Source organism: Leucopleurus acutus (genome assembly GCF_964270905.1).
Source record: "Leucopleurus acutus genome assembly, chromosome: 2".
NCBI classification, from domain to species: domain Eukaryota; kingdom Metazoa; phylum Chordata; class Mammalia; order Artiodactyla; family Delphinidae; genus Leucopleurus; species Leucopleurus acutus.
Genome location: NC_139143.1, coordinates 90401999 through 90423153, shown reverse-complemented (window position 1 = coordinate 90423153; position 21155 = coordinate 90401999). Strand labels below are relative to the sequence as shown.

Here is a 21155-nt window from a genome sequence, read left to right as displayed (position 1 = left end):
TAAGTTGGCCTGGGTTCGGGGCCAGGCTAACTTAATCCTAGTCTGCGAAGTCACTCCCCCACCATCCTTTGTGCCCAGGCCCATGCTGGGCAGATGAAGGTTCCCTTAAATGTCGCTGATATGCATTGAGCACTTTCTATGTACTAGATGTTGTTCTAAGTGCTTTCAGTGAATTAGTTCATTCAATTCTCACAGCAATCTTACGGGGCACATACTGTCAGTATCTCCATTTTGTCGATGAGGGTTAGAAAAGATTAATTCACTGTTCTAAGATCAACTATTAAAAATACAGTCTGTGCAGACCCAGGCACACCCACCTAGAGTGTGTTATCATCACCGTCGCCGCATGTCTCCCCAGGTTCATGTCTCCTAAGGGCGCTTCTCTCGTTTCTCAGTCCTTTCCTCTGCCACGATGGGAGGCGAGGTAAGGGCTAAGAAGAGAAAATTGCTGCTTGATTATTTATTCTGTTTACTTAAATTCCCGTATCATTACCTAATGATATGTACTTAACCAGGAGGAGGCTCGTCTTTTCTTATTTTTATCTATCTATGTTTACCTACCCATGAAAATAACTTCATAAGTAGGTAAATGTGAATGATTAGCAAAGAGCCATGTAAAGCAAACTGTATTGCTCTTGGTAAGCCGTCTCTGTTTCTCAGTGGGCTGGAAACCGCACCATCGCTTCCTCTTTATCTTTGTAGTGCGAGCGCAACATCTGTCACTCGGCGTCTGAGCAACTTCAGTGACACCACCAGGAAAGGTCTCTGCTGGTCCAAATGGCACGCTTCCCACGAGTGGCATCTTTTTTTCTCTTTCTGAGTAAGTGTCATCATTCTGTAGGTTACTGTTGTCAAGGAGCTAGTCAAATGGAGACTGTTGGATGATAAAATGGGACAATTTGGTCTCTACAGGAAAAACCATGCCACACATCTCTGGTGCTGGCAATCATTTTTGACTTTTGATGATGTTCTTGGCTACCTAGACACCCTTGAGTTCCAGGAGGTGCAATGTGAGGTTGAGTCCCATGAATCTGATCCCACTGGTTTTTACATTTGTGTGTGTGGCCAGAGCTGCTGATTTTGCTGGCCCTGCCTCTACCTTATGTTCTTGGGCTAACTCATCCCTGGAGATAGGAAGAGGCTTAACTCCTCAGACTGAGAGGTGATGCCTGATGTTAGAACTTGTCTAGATAAATGTGCCTTGGGGATGTGGCCGGATGGAAGGAAGTGTCATGAGAGCACTTAGGAGTTTTAGGCTAACCTAAAAGAAGGTTCTGGACTTCATCTGTGAGATGAAGTGGGAAGTGACTACTAAGAGCCTGAGAAAGGGGCAGGAAGATTCACTTGGCTCTGCTGAGGGGCAAGTGGAAGGACCTCAGCTGGCCCAGGGGCATTTGTACATGGTTGAACAGGATGGCAAAAGGGGAAGCTTGGGGGGAGATGCGTGAACAGATGAACTGGGGAAGGAATGAAATAGTCTCAGAGCAGACAGAGCAGGTAGCAGCTACTTTTTAGTGCTATGGGTTCTCTTAGCATCTGGTGAAGCCCACAGACCCCAACTTCGAATAATTTTTAAATGTGTGAATTAAAATGTATACGATTATAGGGAAAATCAATCGTATTGAAATAGGGTTATTGAAATACTTTAAAGTAAATTTTGATGCAGTCATTTATTTGCTTCATTATTTATGTATTACATAAGAAGATCTGGAGGTGGTCTATGAACCACCAAACTTCAAAGTCGTAATGAGTATGAACAATATTTCAAGATATCTGCAATAGATGTAGTGTGATGTGAAAATATCTATGATGTGTTGTCTACATTCATGACTGAAGAAAATGCTAAATTTCCATTAAGATTAGTGAAAATAAAGATGTGGGTTTTTTTCCCACCCAAGTTTATGAATCTTTTCATCCCCCCATGTGGACCCAAGTTAAAAACGTCTGCTTTAAAGAGACTGGATGGAGTTAGCGAAGGGACTTGGACAATAGGGGAACTAAAAGAGCTTAGAATCAGTGTGACCAAGGCTGTGGCTAATACATGAAAAGGGTGCAGCATTCAGCTCAACGGGGTGCTTAATAAACCTTGGCTTGAGTTGAATGGGGTTCATGTCTCAAAAGACATTGGGTAGTGTAAGGTAAAGATCAGATATGGGACCTGCTGGGGTGAGAGGTGGCCTGCAGGAGGTTACTGGGACCAGTTGCTGGGTAATCAATGCCCACTAGACTGGCTTGGCAGACGTTAATGACTAGGTTCACTGGTGGGGCCCTTTGGGGACTGTTGGCTGGTGTCCTGTTCAGGTGTCTGAGTGTGATTCTCAAGTGTCTGTGCTTTGTGTCTGTGAACCGTGTGTTTGGCTTGTGTATGGGGAAACTGGGCTTACATTGTGCAATAAGTCAGACCACTGCAAATTCTCTCTTTGTCTTTTTTTTTTCCCTAGTGAGTAAGATGAAAGGCCTGGGAAAAGGAAAGTAATAACCAAGGTTCAAAAAGGGGAAGCTTCAAGCCTTTCCATACCCCATTTAAACCATTACCCAAACTGGGTTATATAATTATTTCTTCTAAATTTAAACTCTTCCTAAGCACAACTTTTGTATAGAGCCACAGTTTTTATGTGAAAAACATATATATCAGGAAGTAACTTGAAAAAAATTTTGGAAGCCTGCTATCTGTCATTACAAATACAGAGGGAAAAATGAAGGAAATTAATTAAATGATGGATGATCAACTGACCAATTGCATTGTTTAGCAAATGTATACCTTGTCCTAATTAATTGTTTAAATAAATATATAAAGACTGATGAATCCTATTAGAATATGGGGCCAGATGAGGTTAATGTCATGGGTAAATGAGCTCTTAGACTTAGCTTTGTCTGATTGGTCTGTCACCCCTCACCCTGAATAGCTGCCCTACAGATAAAAGTCATTAACATGGGAGGGTCCTGGGGAGGGGCTACTGTTTGTCTTCCTGGGGCTGCATTCACGAAAAAAAAAATCCACTGAATTATGGATGGAAGCATTCTCAGCCTCCAAGCAAAAAGGGATTTTATATGGGTAAAGAAAGAGAAGTCGCTTGTTGTGTTTGGTGTTCTCCAGCTAGGTTTTGTATAAGGTGGAAGCATTGGAAGTTGCTGTTTTTGCGTATCAAAAGTGGCCAGGTGTTGGCCACATTTTATATAGGTCAAATCGCTTCCATTCAAATAATACTGAAATAGAAAATTTGGCAATCCCATTAATGTTTTTGGAAAAAGTCCACACCATTAGGGAATTCTTCGTGTTACAAAAATGTGACTCCAATGCAGTATGTCAATGCCAAGCTCTGTGTCCATCAGTCAACAAGAATCTGACCTGCTGTGCAGAGGTGCCTAACCCTCTGTCTATTAAAAGAGAAAGCAACGCGTCAGTCCTCTGAGGTATTTCACTCTTTAGGAGGAGAGATATGTACAACATCCCACAGGAAACAGATGTATAATAAGATGCCTCAGTGTATGTATGATTCCCCATGCATGGCCATTTGAACTGGCCTCTGTCAGTCATTGCTTTTTATCTCCACAATACCTATTAAACCTTCACACTGTTTCTTCCGCTTTTCTGAGTACCCTCCCAATCATGTTCTTGACCTCGTGCCTCTACTAGCACCTTATGCCATTCATCATCCTCTCTCTGGCTTCATCCATGTCTCCCCTCTACAGCTCCTCTGCCCGTAGACATGTAGAGGTACCCGTGTCTATCCTGCCTCACTGCTCTGCCCACGTCCATCTACTCTTTCTAAATGCCACCCTATTCTATCTCTTTCCCTTCTCCATGACGCTTCTTGAAGTAGTTTATGCTTCTTGCAGTTGCTTCTTACCCTTGAAATACTCTGCTTCTGCTCTATGGAAATCTCTTTCACAAAGATTTCCACTGACCTCCTCATCATCAAACTACAAAGACTTTCGTCTGCCTTTAGGGTCCTTACCCTCTCAGCCACATTCAGCAGTGCTGACAAGCTCTTTCTGCTTGGACAGTTTTGCTCCTTTGGTTTTCAAGCTACTGCGTCCTTGCTGCCCTGCCAGCTGATTCTTCCCTCCCTGATTCTTCCTTCTGTAGGTTTTGTTCCTCATCCTATCCCCTAAAGAGAGAGATCCTCTAATAATCTCTCTTCAGCCCTCTCCTTACATTCCCGAACGCTTCCCAGTGCTTACATGTAACTGACATAATCTGCATCTACAGCCCAGAACTCTCCCTAGTTAACAAGCATTTACAGGAAGCAGTGAGGAAACAGTGGACACAGCCAGGAATTTGACATGTGTAAATCCAAGTTCAGTTCTGGCTGTACCATTTACAACTTTGACATTGCTAAATATGGGAACATCTCAGAGTTCTTAAGAGGACTGGATTACAAATATTTTCAAAGGGTTGAGTAGATTTTAAAGTATAGATAGATAGATATAGCTACAGATATAGACATATATTTAAATATTACTTCCAAATGTTTGCTGGATTTCCTTCCTGATTATTCCATGGTACTCTAATTTAGTATTTCCAAAATTAAATGCACCGTCTTCTCCTTCACCTTCGAAGGTACACAACAGTACCTTTTCCTGAAATCCTTATTCCTGTAAACAGTGCCATTACTCCCAGTCACCCTTACAAAACCTGGTATCATCTTTGATTTCCTCCTGCCTTCTATCCCTCCATCTACCCCTTCTACTTCCAAGCATCTAAGACACTGAAAAACTCTATAGATCTTATCTCCACAGTGGCTCTTAAATTATAGCCACTTTCTTTCCATTTCTATTGCCTTTATCACTCCTCTTCTGGGCTACTATCATTACCTGATGTCTACTTCTAACTCCATCATCCTACACACTTCAGGTTAATTTTACTAAGACCTTTCAAATACTTTCAGTGGGTTCCCCATTGCCTAATCAATCAAGTCCAAACTTTTAAACATGAGAGTCAAGCCCTTCATGCTTTGGACTCAAAATTCCTACCCACTCTTACCTCTTTCTATTAATCTTCACGTAACTCTCCCCTTAATCCAACTGATTACTCTCTATTTCCTGAACAATTCTTTTGATTACTACTTATAGTGTCTTTTCATGAAATCTCCTTCACCTAAAAGGCCCTGTCTCTCCACTTAACTTGTCATAACCTTCTCCAAAGTCCATTTTTGATACTATATCTTCCATATACCTTACCTGTTTCCATCCCCCCAAATGTAATGTCTCCTTCCTTCAAATTCCTCAAAGCGCTTTTATCATATTTCTTTCCAGGACAGATGACTACCACCCTACTTGACTAAACTGTAAAATTAAGAAGTCAGAGACTATCCCAAACTCATCTTCATATCTTAGTCCTTGAAGCATCAGAAACACTATAAGTGATCGAACAAATATTTATTGAATTAGTAGGCGAAGCAGTAGAAAATGAAGTGCTAGTTTTCAAAATAAAATGTTTCACATGTGGTACCATCTCTCCGAAAAGTCATAAAAAATGTTAAGTGTTGCCTAGACACCAAAAATAACATTGTGGAAACATGTCCTGACATAAACATCTTAGTGGTACCTCAGAAATCATATTTTTTAAAACATTTTTATCTTGAAATATAACATATAAGAAAAGTTAATAAAACATAAATGTGCAATTTAACTAATAAATAAAAAGTAAAAACCATGTAATCACTATGCAGGTCAAGAAATAGAACATTGCTAGGACCCTAGAAGCACTTACCCACCTTGCCACACGTCCCATCCAGACACACACACACACAATCACTTTGCTGACTTTCGTGGTACCTACTTCCTAGCTTTTTTTTTAATAGTTTTACCCGTTACGTTTGCATCACTAAACAATACAGTGTGGTTTTTTTGCCTTTCTTTAAATTTTATGGAGAGTATAGTCAAAAAGATTCTAAAGTGTTCAGCATCTTTCATTAAACACAGTGATCCACGTTTCTGCAACCAGTTGCAATTCACTCACTTTCATTTCTGTATAAGATTCCATTTTATGAATGTACCACAGTCTGCCTGTTCTACTGTTGATGGACATATGAATGGTCTCTAGTTTGGGGGCTGTAATGAACACTGCTGCTGTGGATACTTTTTCACGTGTAGCCTGGTGCAGTGCTCACGTTTCTCCAAGATGTATGTCTCTAAGCCTGGCTAGCATTGCTGACAATGTTTTAAATTGCCTTTGTAGTACAATTTTTTGGTAAATAATATTTTAAAATTTTACTACTGTATGGCATGGGGAACTATATTCAATATATTGTAATAACCTATAATAGAAAAGGATCTGAAAAAGAATATATATATGTGTGTAACTGAATCACTTTGCTGTACACCAGAAACTAACACAATATTGTAAATCAACTATACTTCAATAAAAAGTCATCTGTTTTGAAAAAAAATTAAAAATTTTTTCTCATATGGTCCAACTTCTATTCCTAAATGCTTATTACAAAAAGAGCATAACATACATATATCACATTAACTGGGATTTATGAATAAATTAGTATATTTTAAATGATTACTGGAAATTTGTGTGATTGGTTGACTGATTGCATATTTGTTTTCCAGTTTTGCATTGATTGTATCCATATGCAATTTTTAGTTGACTGTATCAGGTGATCTCTTACCCTTTCTCCCTATTTTTTTGCAGGTCCCCTCCTATCAGAATTGTCTTCATTCTAAAATTCCTATACTCAGCCTATATTCATGGTCTCTGTAATGTCATTTTCCCCTTTCTCACTTTTTTTTCACTCTGGTCTCCTTTACTCTTTGTCCTTGTGGATTCAACAGATTCAGCAGATGCTCTGCTTCTTCCATGCCTACTTACGAACTCTATTCTGTTAATTCTGTAATACCAGCAATGGCTCCCTGTTGGACTCTTCTGATGTCTTTCCACTGGGCCCTAGGCCCTGAGAGAAAGATCTAGCTCACCCTGTGGCATCTCTGTCATTTGTTCTTTGTTCTTTCTGTTACACAAAATAAACTAGGCTTTAATGTTAACATAATAAATAAATACATACCTTTTAATTTCTAAAAAAGTCTTGATTTTGAAAAGGTGTATGTCAAAGGAAATGTTACCATTGAATAAGATTTTCTCCTTTAAACCTAATACTTAAGATTTGTCCCAACAGGAAACATTCCATAGTGGTCCCAACTGAAAACTTTGGGTAAGAGAACAACTAAACTACATCTGATCCCAGATCCTGTTGGACTTGACAGTCATCTTGTATGAAGCTTTTCAATAAAGCTGTAGTGGCTCTTTAAAAAATTACAAAATGAAAAACCCTCCACGGTATAGAAAGGAAGTGCTGCTTCAGATGCTAATTTTAGCTAGTCTTGCATCACACCTGGCCGGGAGCTACAGATATTTCCAACCAACCAGCAGGAAAAAGCATGGCACCGGGAGCAGTGCCGTAAACTCTGTCTCTCCAGCAATCATTTCTGTGAGAAAAGCTCGATGACAGGTACCTAGGAATTGGAGGCTTGAGGAAGTATATCGAGGAATTTTCCCCTAAAATAAGGTAAAAGGTGAATTATTATACATCGTATTTACTTCAGGTGCACTTAGATAAGCAGATATGTTTTATGAAAGTGGTCATGTTACATTGATGAAGCTAAACATTTTTTTTTTAAGAGACTAGAGATTACTATGGAAGTTAAACTTATAAAAGAACAATTAACTCGGGCTTCCCTGGTGGCGCAGTGGTTGGGAGTCCGCCTGCCGATGCAGGGGACACAGGTTCATGCCCTGGTCCGGGAAAATCCCACATGCCGCGGAGCGGCTGGGCCCGTGAGCCATGGCCGCTGAGCCTGCGCGTCCGGAGCCTGTGCTCCGCAACGGGAGAGGCCCGCGTACCGCAAAAAAAAAAAAAAAAGAACAATTAACTCATCAAGCCATTCCACTGCTCCTCATCCTGAAGAAGGTATTGAACATTTGAGTTGATTATAGCTAATAACCTGCGATCTCATTTTCTAGAATTGTAATACAGGGAGCTACATAATGTGGCACATTGGGAACTGGAGCACTAATCTATTTTTATTCCCCTTTCTTTCTCCTACTTGCAAGCTAAGCTCAGCACTGCCCAGAGAGAAGTAACAGTTCAGAAAGGACCGCTGTTCAGAGCTGAAGGTTACCCCATTAGCATCGGCTGCAACGTAACTGGCTACCGGGGACCTTCTGAGCAGCATTTCCAGTGGTCTGTTTACCTGCCGACAGCCCCGACCCAAGAAATCCAGATCATTAGCACCAAGGATGCCACCTTCTCTTATGCAGTGTATGCACAGCGGGTGCAAAGTAAGGAAATCTACGTGGAGAAGGTCCAGGGTAACTCAGTCTTTTTGCACATCGCCAAGCTCCAGATGAAGGATTCCGGCGAGTATGAGTGTCACACACCCAACACTGATGGAAAATACTATGGGAGTTACAGTGCAAAGACGAATCTAATTGGTAAGCTGTGTGCCCTCCTCTTCTAGCCAGCCCCTGAGAAGCCAGATTCTCTCCATCAACACGATGCCTTGCAACGTGACATGACTTTATATTGTGCTGTTTGTTTTGGCAAAAGAGCCCACATACCCCTCTGGATATTTTGGAGTTTGTCACAAATAGGTATCTCATATTCCCTAAAGCTCTTAATTCATTTTCCCAATCGACTTTGTCATGAAGAGTTAGATAGTATGTGGTCTTCCTAGGCCTTGCCCACAGCTATTCATAGGTCGATAATAGCACAGCATTAGACAAAGCTTTGAGAGTTCTCATGTCTCTTCTCAGAGGCAGAATATTAACTTGATAGAAGAGCCAGTATTAATATATTTAATATATGTTTATATATAATTAATATAATACCATAGGAAGTAAGTCATTAACTTGGAAGTAATTACTCTCAAACTACCATTCTCTAACATAGTTACCTATGGGGCAAGGGTCATATTATTTGAAATTACCCTTTTGTCCCTTTGCCTAGAATATCTTATTACTCCCTTTTCAGCCTAGCAAACTCCTACATATACTTCTGAACCCAGTTTAGGTCTTACCTCTTCTGTGAAACCCATTCTGTCTCAGGCAGTATTCCCATCTTTGTTCTTTCTTGATGCTCTGTTCACACTACTGTTATTAATACTCACCCAGTTTATGTGGTAATTGGCTACTTACATGACCCTCTCTGACCTCACCTTGAGCTCCATGAGAAGAGAACATTTACCTCACTCTCTAGCACAGTGGTTAGCTCTGAGTAGATGCTCAATAAACATTCATTTTTGAATCTAAGTGTTGCTTTCACATAAACTTAGGCTGTGTGATTTCCTTTGAGGAAGGAAAGAATGATAGGGTAGTAAGATGGTTTTCGAAACTTTGGTAAGGGTTGCATTTTGGCTCTGAATGATAAATTGTAACAGATTATTTCAGAACTTTATTTTATAAAGGAGCAGGTGAAGGCCCAAGGAAGTGAAGTAACTTCCTCCAATTCATGGAGTCAAATAGGGACAAGTATAGGATCAGAATATAGTCTTCTAGCTCCCAGTGCTTTTCCCATTTAAAACCTCTGTGTCTGAATAGCTATATTGGTTACAGCCTATGCTAAAAATGTAAAATCAGGGTCAGTACAACAGTGAACCAATAGCTTTGCCGAGTTCCCTAGTCTGTATGTATATAGATGCCAATGTTCCTGTTGGCAATAGGGAAAGCATATGGCTGGTGGAAAACCAACTCAAAGTATGTACTGTACAGATGTTGGGTCAGGGCGCCATCTTCATCTAAGGAGGCTAGTCTGACAGGTACTCAGTCAATTACAATCATTCCTTTGCATCCAGTCATTCCAGATACCCTCTCTGCTGCCATGACTTCCCAGACTCTCAGTAAGGAGGAAGGTGAGCCATTGGAACTTACCTGTGAGTCATCCAAAGCCACAGCTCAACATACTCACCTCTCTGTCACCTGGTACCTGATGCAAGATGGAGAAAGAAGGCAAGCCAGCAAGATTATTTCCCTCTCCAAAGATTTTATGCTGCTCCCTGGGCCCTTGTATACAGAGAGGTTTGCAGCTGGTGACGTGCGGCTCGACAAGCTTGGGGTCACCACCTTCAGGCTGTCCATAGGGAGACTTCGGCCCTCAGATCAGGGTCAGCTGTTCTGTGAGGCAACTGAATGGATTCAGGATCCGGATGAAAGCTGGACTTCCATCACGAAAAAGCAGACAGATCAAACAACTCTGAGGGTCCATCCAGCAGGTAATTGTCTTCTCGGGAAATTCATTAACAGCTAGTAGTGGGTATTTGGATATCTTTCTTCTTTTCTTTTTATTTTTTTTATTTTTTTTGGCTGTGCCACGTGGCTTACGGGATCTTAGTTCCCCGACCAGGGATTGAATCCGCGCTCTCGGCAGTGAAAGCGCGGAGTCCTAACCACTGGACCGCGAGGGAGTTTTCGCTTTTTGTTTTTTTCTAATCTTTTGTTGGATCAAAAATATCATTAGAGGGCTTCCCCGGTGACTCAGTGGTTGAGAGTCCGTCTGCCGATGCAGGGGACACGGGTTCGTGCCCCGGGCCGGGAAGATCCCACATGCCGCGGAGCGGCTGGGCCCGTGAGCCATGGCCGCTGAGCCTGTGCGTCCGGAGCCTGTGCTCCGCAACGGGAGAGGCCACAGCAGTGAGAGGCCCGCGTACCGCGAAAAAAAAAAAAAATCATTAGAAAGTTTGAGTAAATTTTGTTTTTGTCATCTGGGAAGCATAAGTAAGAAGGACAGATTTGGGGCTCTGTCCACGGGAGGTTTTCTATGGGATAAAATCTGTTGAATGTTAGGTAGATTCCACAGCCATGCATGGAAATAGTTTTGTTGCCATTCTTGCCAGGCTCTGTGTAAGCACTTTATCTATAATACATTATCGAATTTAGTCCTAACAACCACCCTCTGAGGCAACTAGTCAAGTCCCCATTTTTGAAACATGACCCTGAGCCTCAGCTAAATGCTCTGCCTTAGCTCGCTCTGCTGGAGCTGGCGTTGGAAGACAGGTGTATCTCTCCAAGGCCCTCTCCCCACAGACACCTGCGCCTCAGAGTAGCCTATTTCCAACGTGAAGCCTTGTCTTAGTCACTGCTCCTTCCGCCTTACCCCGTTTCCTTGGAACGGTGTCACTCTTCATGAGCCATTGACACTTTCGCCAAAGCAAGCAGGAAGCCTCCATTTTGATTCCTGGTCTCTCCACATGGGCTTTGGTCCAGTAGGAGGAGGTCTATAACCATATATATCCCTGCTAAAAGCAATGATCCAATAGTGGATCATTGAAGTTTTCTTTCTTTTTTTTTTAGGAGTGTTATTCTATTCTATTAAAAATTGTCCTGATGGTGGTACGTGTCCAAATTATACTCAGGGAGTCCTTTGGAGACACATCACATGTGCTTCTTTCCCCTTCCTTTGAAAACAATTTTTAAAAATGTAAAACTCTTTATTTTAAAATTTTATTTATTTAGATCAATAAAAGTTGTATACGTTTAAGGTGTGCAATATGATGTTTTGATATCTGTATGCACTGTGAAATGACTACAATGAAGTTCACTAACATACCCATCACCTCACATGGTTGTGTTGTGTATGTGGTGAGAATTCTTAAGATCCTTCTTAGCAAATTTCAAGTAATACCACACAGTATTACTAACTGTAGTCACCATGCTGTACGTTAGATCTCCAGAACTTATTCATCCCGCATAACTGAAACTTTGTACCCTTTGACCAATATCTCCCCATTGTCCCCACTCCCCCAACCCCTGGTAACCACCATTCTACTCTCCACTTCTATGTATTCATTTTGTCAATTTTTAGTTTCCACAATATTTGTCTTTCTGTGTCTGGCTTATTTCACATAGCAAAATGTCCTCCAGGTTGATCCATGTTTTTGAAAATGGCAAGATTTTCCTTTTTTCATGGCTGAATAATATTCCATTGTGTATATATACCATATTTTCTTCATACATTTATCCCTTGATGGACACTTAGGTTGTTTTCATATCTTGGCTATTATGAATAATGAACATAGGGGTGCAGATATCTCTTTGAGATACTGATTTCATTTCCTTTGGATATGTACGTGGAAGTGGGATTGCTGGGTTATATGGTAGTTCTACTTTTTAGTTTTTGAGGAACCTCCATACTGTTTTCTATCATGGCCATACCAATTGACATTCCTTGTACACTAACAGTGTACAAGGTTTCCTTTTTCTTGTCCATCCTCACCAACACTTGATATCTTTTGTCTTTTTGATAATTGCCATCCTAACAGATGTGAGGTGATATCTTGTGGCTTCAATTTGCATTTCCCTGATGATTAGTGATGAGCATCTTTTTCCATATTTTTGGTCACTTGTATGTCTTCCTTTGAGAAATGTCCCTTCAGATCCTTTGCTAGTCTTTATATTAAGTTATTTGGGGTGTTTTTTTTTGTTTGCTATTATTTTGTATGAGTTTCTTATCCATTTTGGCTAGTAACCCTTTTTCAAATACATAGTGTGCAAATATATTCTCCCATTTTGTAGATTGTCTCTTCACTCTGTTGATCGTTTCTTTTGTGTGCAGGATTTTTTTAGTTTGATGCGATCCCACAATCTATTTTTACTTTTGTTGCCTGTGCTTGTGGGGTCATATCCAGAAAATCATTGCCCAAAATAATGTCAAGAATGTTTTCCTTCTATTTTCTTTTCTTTTTCTTTTTCTTTTTTTTTGGCTGTGCCATGTGGCATGTGGGATCTTAGTTCCCTGACCAGAGACTGAACCTGTGCCCCCTGCAGTGGAAGTGCAGAGTCTTAACCACTGGACTGCCAGGGAATTCCCCCTTCTGTTTTCTTCTAGTAGTTTTTCAGTTTCAGGTCTTATGTTTAAATCTTTGATCCATTTTGAGTTTATTTTTTTAATATGGCACGAGATAGGAGTCCAACTTCATTCTTCTGCATGTGGATATCCAGTTTATTCAACACCATTTATTTGAAGAGACTATCTTTTCCCTGTTGTGTATTCTTGGCACCCTTATTGGAGATTAATTGACATAGATTCATGGATTTGTTTTTGGGTTCTCTTTTCTGTTTCATTGGTCTATATGGCTTTATACCAGCACCATACTGTTTTGATTACTGTAGCTTTGTAATGTATTTTGAAATCAGGCATGTGATACCTACAGCTCTTGCTCAAAATTCTTTGGCTATTCAGGGTCTTTTGTGGTTCCATATGAATTTTAGAATTCTTTTTGTCTATTTTAAAATGCCATTAGAATTTTGATAGGGATTGCAATGAATCTGTAGATTGCTTCAGGTGGTATGGACATTTTAACAATATTAATTCTTCCGACCCATGAACATGGGATATCTTTCCATTTATTTGTTTCATCTTCAGTTAGTTTCATCAGTATTCCATAGTTTTCATTGTACATGTCTTTCACCTCCTTGGTTAAATTTATCCCTAAGTATTTTCTTCCTTTTGATGCTATTGTAAATGGGATTGTTTTCTTAATTTCTTTTTTGGATAGTTCATTGTTAGGGTATAGAGATGCAACTGATTTTTTTTTTGTATGTTGATTTTGTATCCTGCAATTTTACTGAAATTCTTTATTAGTTTTAACATCTTTTGGTGGAGTTTTTTTTGGTTTCTATATGTAAGATCATGTCATCTGCCAACAGTGACAGTTTTACTTCCTTTTTTCCAATTTGGATGCCTTTAATTTCTTTTTCTGTCTAACTGCTCTGGCTAGGACTTCCAATACTATGTTGAATAGAAGTGGTGAGAGTGGTCATCCTTGTCTTATTCTTGATCTTAGAGGAAAAGCTTTCAGCTTTTCACTGTTAAGTGTGATGTTAGCTGTGGACTTGCCATATATCACATATGCTTTTAACTTCGGAAAATTCCACTGGATATGCTCAGCCAAAAATGAGAGCAAGAAATCACAATTTACATCGATTCAACATAGTATAAAATATTTTATTTAAAAAGATACATTACTGTGTACTTTACACATTATGCATACATCTTGCTTAATAGGATTGCATTCAGAAAATCATGTATGTTGTTCTTTCTGGTGATTTAAAGAGTAGTCAAGGGCATTTTTTAATTCTAGGCATTTCTTTGGCTTACCTTCTCCTCAGAACTGATCTCCCACATGAAATTCAATCCCTGTACTATCCTAACAGGAGGTAGCATCTCTCTCTGGTATTGAAAGGACAGATGCAGTGGCCTCTCTATATATCTGCCTTGCTTTTGTTTCCTAGTGAGAGATTTTCAAGTCAACATCACGGCTGAGAGCACGGTTCCTGAAGGAAAACCCTTAGAACTGGTTTGCCTGGTCATGGGCGGTGGCCGGGACCCACAGCTTCATGGCACTTGGTTCTTCAATGATATTGAAATGGCCCACATTGATGCTGGTGGAGTTCTGGGTCTGAAGAAAAACTATCAAGAAAGAGCAAGTCAAGGACAGCTCCAGGTTTCAAAGTTAAGCCCCAAGTCTTTCTCTCTCAAGATCTTCTCTGTGGGGCCAAGGGATGAAGGTGCCTACAGATGTGCCGTGGCAGAGGTGACAAGAGCTCAGATGGGCTCCTGGCAGGTGCTCCAGAAAAAACAGTCACCAGACAGCTACGTGCACCTGAGGAAGCCAGCAGGTATGTGAAGTCGGGGCCAGACACGATTGGGCTGCTTTTAGATGCCCTCCTTTGTGAGTACAGGATGCCTTCATGGACACGGGGGAGGTCTTCTGAAGTCAGGTGTCAATCAGATCACTTTGAGATGGAGTGGAGTACTGCAAAGGAAAGCACCCAAACCAGCTGAAGACCTGAGTCCTATTCCTGAGCCATTAAATGGGCCATGATCATGAACACACTATGTACTTCACCTCTAAATCTCAGCTTCTTCAACTGTAAGATAATGACATCTAATCTGACTGTCCTTAAGTACCTTCTTGCCATCTTAGATTCTTTGATTCTATTTGCTGTTATTTCTAATTTTTGTCCATTGGGTATTCTTTCAGCAGAGAACACCTGTATTAATGAAGCCCTCTGTCTCCTTGTTGAACGCGCGCGCACGCGCGCGCATGTGTGTGTGTGTGTATGTGTGTGTGTTTTGAGTAGATTAAGAGGCAAGAGCCTACACTTGCCCCCTTCCTGGGAAATAAACACCCACGTTACCCCTCCTACTCCTGCGACATCTTTCATCAATTCTCTATTATCTTAAACTGATACTAAGTCTTAATTCTGCACCAAATCCTGACTCAGAGTAAGAAAAGAAGAAGTGAATGATAGTGGGCAGACTCTATTGCCTGTATGTTGTTATGATGTCGTGAGATGCCTATCCCAATGGGTCTGAGTATCTGGAAGGCCACTCAGGTCTTGTTTAGTTTCTGAAGGCTGGGTGACCTTAAACGTGTTTGAATTATCAGTGCTTTTTGTGTGGAGAGAAAACTGATAAATCCGCAAGTAATATTAGGATCCTCTGGGCTGGGTATTAAATTCAAAGTCTAGAAAAATGAGTTGCCCCAGATTTTTGGTTTTGCAAAAACCAAAATCAAAAACAAACTAAAAATGAAGATATCCTTGTTGTACTTGCTCACTGGAGGCCTCTCCAAAGATAGAAACATTCCCCTTCCATCCTCTTCTCCATCACCCCCTTTGCTGGGAGTGAAGACGCACAGCTTTGGCCTAGGGTGGCGAGCCAGGAAGTGTGTTGGTGGTAATTTTGACACTAAACATTTGTTCTGACTTGCTAGGATTCAGAAAAAAACTATGTAGGCGTGTTTACATATTTACACAGAGCTAAATCTCAACTTCGTGTATCTGTCTCTGCTGGAGCAGATCTGTAAATCTTTCATAAACTCAGGACATAGGAATTTGTGCTCAAGAGACCTAAAGGTGTGCTTCATGGCACACAGATCACGAGCCTATCAAGTACTTGGTCTTCCCAAGCTAAAAATAATCCTTTGTGCAGGCTGGAGTCCAGCCTGTTTCTTTTTACGTAGAATAAAAAAAGGTTATTAACAGATGTATTAAAGATCCTGTTGAGCATTTGGTTTTGAAACTCAAACCATTACTTCAAGTATGAGCAGAGTTTTATCACTCCGTGAATGTTTTAAACAGAAGAGGGTACTCCCTACTGCTATGCATGTATACCTTACGCATGCGTGGTGAGTGTGTTACTTCTTACCGAGAGGCAGTAACGACCACAGTAAACTAAGGAAACCACAGTTAAAAAGACAAAACAAAACAAAACTGAAGCTGGTTGAAGCTAATCATAATGGTTACATTTGAGTAGTGAGATTATGAGTAATAATTTCCCCTCTAATTTCTAAACTTTAGTTATGAGTCTTTTCTTTTTATTTTTTTTTTTATTTTTTTATTTTTGCAGTACGTGGGCCTCTCACTGTTGTGGCCTCTCCCGTTGCGGAGCGCAAGCTCAGTGGCCATGGCTCACGGGCCCAGCCGCTCCATGGCATATGGGATCTTCCCAGACCGGGGCACGAACCTGTGTCCCCTGCATCGGCAGACAGACTCTCAACCACTGCGCCACCAGGGAAGCCCATGAGTCTATTTTTAACTTGAAAAAAAAATTAAGTATAATTATGCCTCTAATACCCAAAATTTGGAAGCAAGTTATATATATGTAATAGATAGATAAATAGATATAGATATATTAACCTATTTGTGGACATTAGCCTTCATTCTGCCTTTGTAACATACACATTTATACATAAAGTGCTTAAAGACTGAACTCCTTCCTCAGCAGAGAAGATCAATTTGCAGATTCATTTAGATCCTATTTAAATTTCTAATGCCAGTTCTATTTTGTTTTCCTGGGAATTCCCTGGTGGTCCAGTGGTTAGGACTCCATGCTCTCACTGCCGAGGGCCTGGGTTTGATCCCTGGTCGGGGAACTAAGATCCCACAAGGCCAGAAAAAACAAATTTGAAAAAAAATCTATTTTGTTTTCCTTTTCTGGCTTTGAACTCCTCTGCTTTCACAAAGTGCCTATCATGACGCACTAACGCTAATAGCTCACCTTTGCTGGGTACTTCTCCTTGCCAGCCGGGGTAAGCCCTTTGCATGTGCCATGCATTTGGTCCTCTCACAATGCATAAGGGAGGTGTTATTATTACCCCCATATTTACAGGAAAGGAAATTGAGGCGTAGAGAGGTCCACTATGTTGCCCAGGATAATTCTGACAACAGTGACCTTGACCTGAAGCATGAGGCTGGGCTGCCTAGGATGCATGAGCTTGAGGGATCTTTACATTGCCCACAAAGCACCCAGGACAAGGCCTTGCACAGGAAGTATCTGTTGAAGGAATGTCTGCATTTCTACACATCTTTAATTTCCCATCTGGAAGCCAGATTTACATTTATTGTTTTACACTATAGTTCAGATATAGGAAGGATCTCGCTTCAACAATATATATGAATGAATATATGATTTGAAAAAGAGAAATGTATATGTATGGGTAAATATATATATTTAAAAAAATACTTGGGGGGAAATGTATATATATATTTATTGTATATATATATATTTATATATACATACATTTTCCCCCAAGTAATTGTTTTTTAATGGCAGTATTTTGAACAGAAATATAATTAACAATACTCCTTCACTGTTCAGAATACATACCAATTAGGGGAAGGTGAGTAAGAAGAGGAAGGTCATTTTGAACTGTGAAAGTCTGAATTCTAAAAAACTAAACACGGCTTCATTACTTTCAGCCCCATACACCAACTGTAATTAATTTAACAAAATATTACCAGATGTTTTCCCAACTAGATGTTCCTAAGGAACAAATCACTAAAAATTAGGGCAAATTATAAATTGTTTAAGTGTAAATAAGTTCTCCTGGTATTCTTTCTGCTGTTTCTACTATTTAAGTGTTGATGAAATCTTTTTTTCTGGGGGTGGTGCAGGAGTGAACAACCTGATCGGATTTGTCACAAAGTTGTCAAGTCCTAATTAATGAGATTTCACCGTTTTTTAGAAAAAATTTCATTTACTTGAAATAATTTTTTCTTTTAAAATCTGTAATCCACAGCAAGATATGTGGTCATGTCTACCAAGAACAGGAAGCAAGCAGTGTGGGAAGGAGAGGCGTTAACCCTTCTCTGCAAGGTAGGTGGAGCTAAAAGTCTCCTGTCCGTGACCTGGTGGCACATCCCACAAGACCAGACAGAGCCGGAGTTTGTGGCTGGAATGGGGCAGGACGGCACCATGCAGCTGGGTGCCTTCTACGGGCAACTCGATAAGCACAGCAACACAAGGCTGGAGAAGACGGACTGGGACACCTTCCAGCTGGAGGTCACCTCCACCACCATCACAGACAGCGGCATGTATGAGTGCAGGGTGTCTGAGATGCCCCGGAGCAAGACCAGAGATCAGAGCTGGGCTCAGATGTCAGTCACTGTAAAACCTCTGAGTAAGTGTCAGGGAAATCCTTTTCTGAACTTACGCATCTTCAGTATCTTCCTTCTGCAGTGGAATGCTGTGGAATTCGATTGTGTGTCACCCTGAATCCCCTAGTTACGGTACGTGTACCCCAGGACACAGAGCAGAGTCTCTGGCTACCATGTCTGTCAGCTGATCTCTGAAGTTTACTCATCTTTATAGAGATCATCGTTAGAGTGCAACTTGTAAGTTGTTATTCAAGGCTAAAAACAAAATCGTATGAATTGGAATAGACTTAGAAAAGAGATATGCCAAGTGGAGCGGAGCCTCGTGCATTTCAGGCTTCTGACAGCTGCAGCCCTGGGATTGCAGAGTCTCTTGGAGCACGTGCAAAAGAGTGATGGTGCACCCAGGAGTGGGGATGAGGGAAGGAGGCCAGCCAGTGGGGCCGGGGAGCACCCCACCCACTCAGCGGCAGCTGTCTAAGCAGCAGACTGGAGAAACACTGCCTGTTTGTTGTCTCTGCTGAGAACACTCTTTAGAAGAGGGTCAACTTTAGAAAATTGAAGTCAGACTTCAGGACAGACTGTACTGTGAATCAGTTTCTACCCCCACGTATTTGATACTCCCAGCGTATGAACACATAGTTCAATGTGAGGAGGCAATGACTAGGACAACTTGTACCTCGATTTGCTGAATGTATTAGAAATTGTGTTTCACGTTTCTGCCCACAGAGTCAAGTTTACATGTTAGTCTGATGAGCCGTCAACCACAAGTGAAATTAACCAACACCTTTGACCTGTCCTGCATAGTGAGTGTTCGCTACTCTGACCTCAAGGTTCTATTCACCGTGACATGGCAGTTCCAGGCAGCTAGATCTCAAGCCTTTGATCTGCTTCTTCGCATCACCCATAATGGCACTATTGAATGGGGGAACTTCCTACCCCAGTTCCAAAAGAAGACAAAGGTTTCACAGTCTTTATTTCGTTCTCAACTCCTAATCCATGATGCCACCGAGGAAGAAGCAGGAGTTTATCAGTGTAATGTAGAAGTTTATGACAGAAGTTCCCTACACACAAACGGCCCCGTGAGGGCTTCTGCGATCTCTCACCCATTGAGGATCACTGTCACTTTACCAGGTAAACACTACTTGAAATTAATCCTGCTTTATTTTTAAACATTCCTCCCGTTTAGGGTAAGTTATAGAATTAAAGCATAGAATACCTTTTCCCCAAGTTTGTATTATAAGTAAGCACCATATGTAAGTGATAGACAGGAAGGGAGGGGGAGGGATAAATTAGGAGTTTGGTATTAACAGATACTCACCAGTATATATAAAATAGATAAACAATAAGGACCTACTGTATAGCAGAGGGAACTATATTCAATATCTTATAATAACCTATAATGGAAAAGAACCTGAATAAAAATATATATGTGTATAACTGAATCACTTTGCTGTATACCTGAAACATTGTAAATCAACTATACTTCAATTTAAAAAAGGAACCAGAAACAAACACACACACACACACACACACACACACACACACACACACACACACCAAGGGATATCCAGGTTAACATTAAGTTAATATGCACAAAATGGCCATACTGGTTTTTGTTTTTGTTTTTCTTTGGCTGTGTTGAGTCTTTGTGCCTGAAGGCGGGCTTTCAATAGTTGAGTTGAGCTAGGGCTACTCTTCATTGCGGTGCGCAGGCTTCACATTGCGGTGGCTTCTCTTGTTGCGGAGCACAGGCTCTAGGCGCGCGGGCTTCAGTAGTTGTGGCATGCAGGCTCAGTAGTTGTGGCACACGGGCTTAGTTGCTCTGCGGCATGTGGGATCTTCCCAGACTAGGGCTCCAACCTATGTCCCCTGCATTGGCAGGTGGATTCTTAACCACTGCGCCACCAGAGAAGTCCCGCCATACTGGTTTTTAAAACATTGAAATACTTCCACACTGACAAATTCTGACTGTTGCCCCTTCCCCATTTCCCATAAGTCCCCACTACTCAGCAACTAAAGGGAACCACGTGGCACAGCAGGGGACATCTAGGACCAGATCCAGTGGTGAGGAATTCTTTCGGATTGGTCAGTACCCATGCCTGATCAGTCATTAAATGTTTAGAATGTGTCCCCTGGTGGTATGGATAATGTAAATCCCATTAAATACATTTATCCATTCATTTTGATATGTTAATATACAAGAGTTAGAGAATTTATGATTACAGTCAAATTAATTTACCTTGTCAGTTGGTAATAGAGGATAGAGATTAAAAGTAAGACACAACTTGGCAAATTCTGCTGTGCTGGTATCTTTCATGACTTCCATTCTCTTAGGGCAAAGTGTTCAAGAGGCTTTGACGTCATTTAGACCTGACAAGCACTGGATAGAAGCATCACTTTAGACAAGGCACCTTAATCTGTCCAAGCCCAGTGACCCCCATATGTAAATTGCTGATGTGCAATTTAAAGATGGCGACACATTCCTAGTACAGTGCCTGACACACCAAGCAGATGTTCAAACGTGGTAGCAGTCATTATCTCAGCTACTGAGCTATATTTTTGGTAATAGCAATGATCTCCTTGTTGATTAACTCATGCCTTAATTTACTTGTCCTTTCTGATGTATTTCAAATTGTTGGTTTAATCCTTTCTTCTTAAAACTTCTCTTTTCTTGACCTTATGACACAAGATTTTCTTGGTTTCCTTCCTAACACGCCGACTGCTCCTTCTCATTCTCTTTTGCAGAATCCTCCTCCTTCACTGACTC

General features: G+C 40.9%; 1 protein-coding gene across 1 annotated transcript in view; it reads left to right on the top strand.

Annotated features, from left to right (window-relative positions):
- Window positions 1-777: 777 nt before the first annotated feature.
- CD101 (CD101 molecule) overlaps window positions 778-21155 on the top strand; it is a gene marked incomplete at both ends in the record, with an annotated part of 33714 nt that continues 13336 nt past the window's right edge. The window contains 6 exons of the mRNA XM_082832352.1: window positions 778-820; window positions 8063-8443; window positions 9802-10218; window positions 14237-14623; window positions 18031-18411; window positions 19115-19519. Coding sequence (XP_082688478.1) covers window positions 778-820; window positions 8063-8443; window positions 9802-10218; window positions 14237-14623; window positions 18031-18411; window positions 19115-19519 — 2014 coding nt within the window. The remainder of the gene's footprint in view (window positions 821-8062; window positions 8444-9801; window positions 10219-14236; window positions 14624-18030; window positions 18412-19114; window positions 19520-21155) is intronic.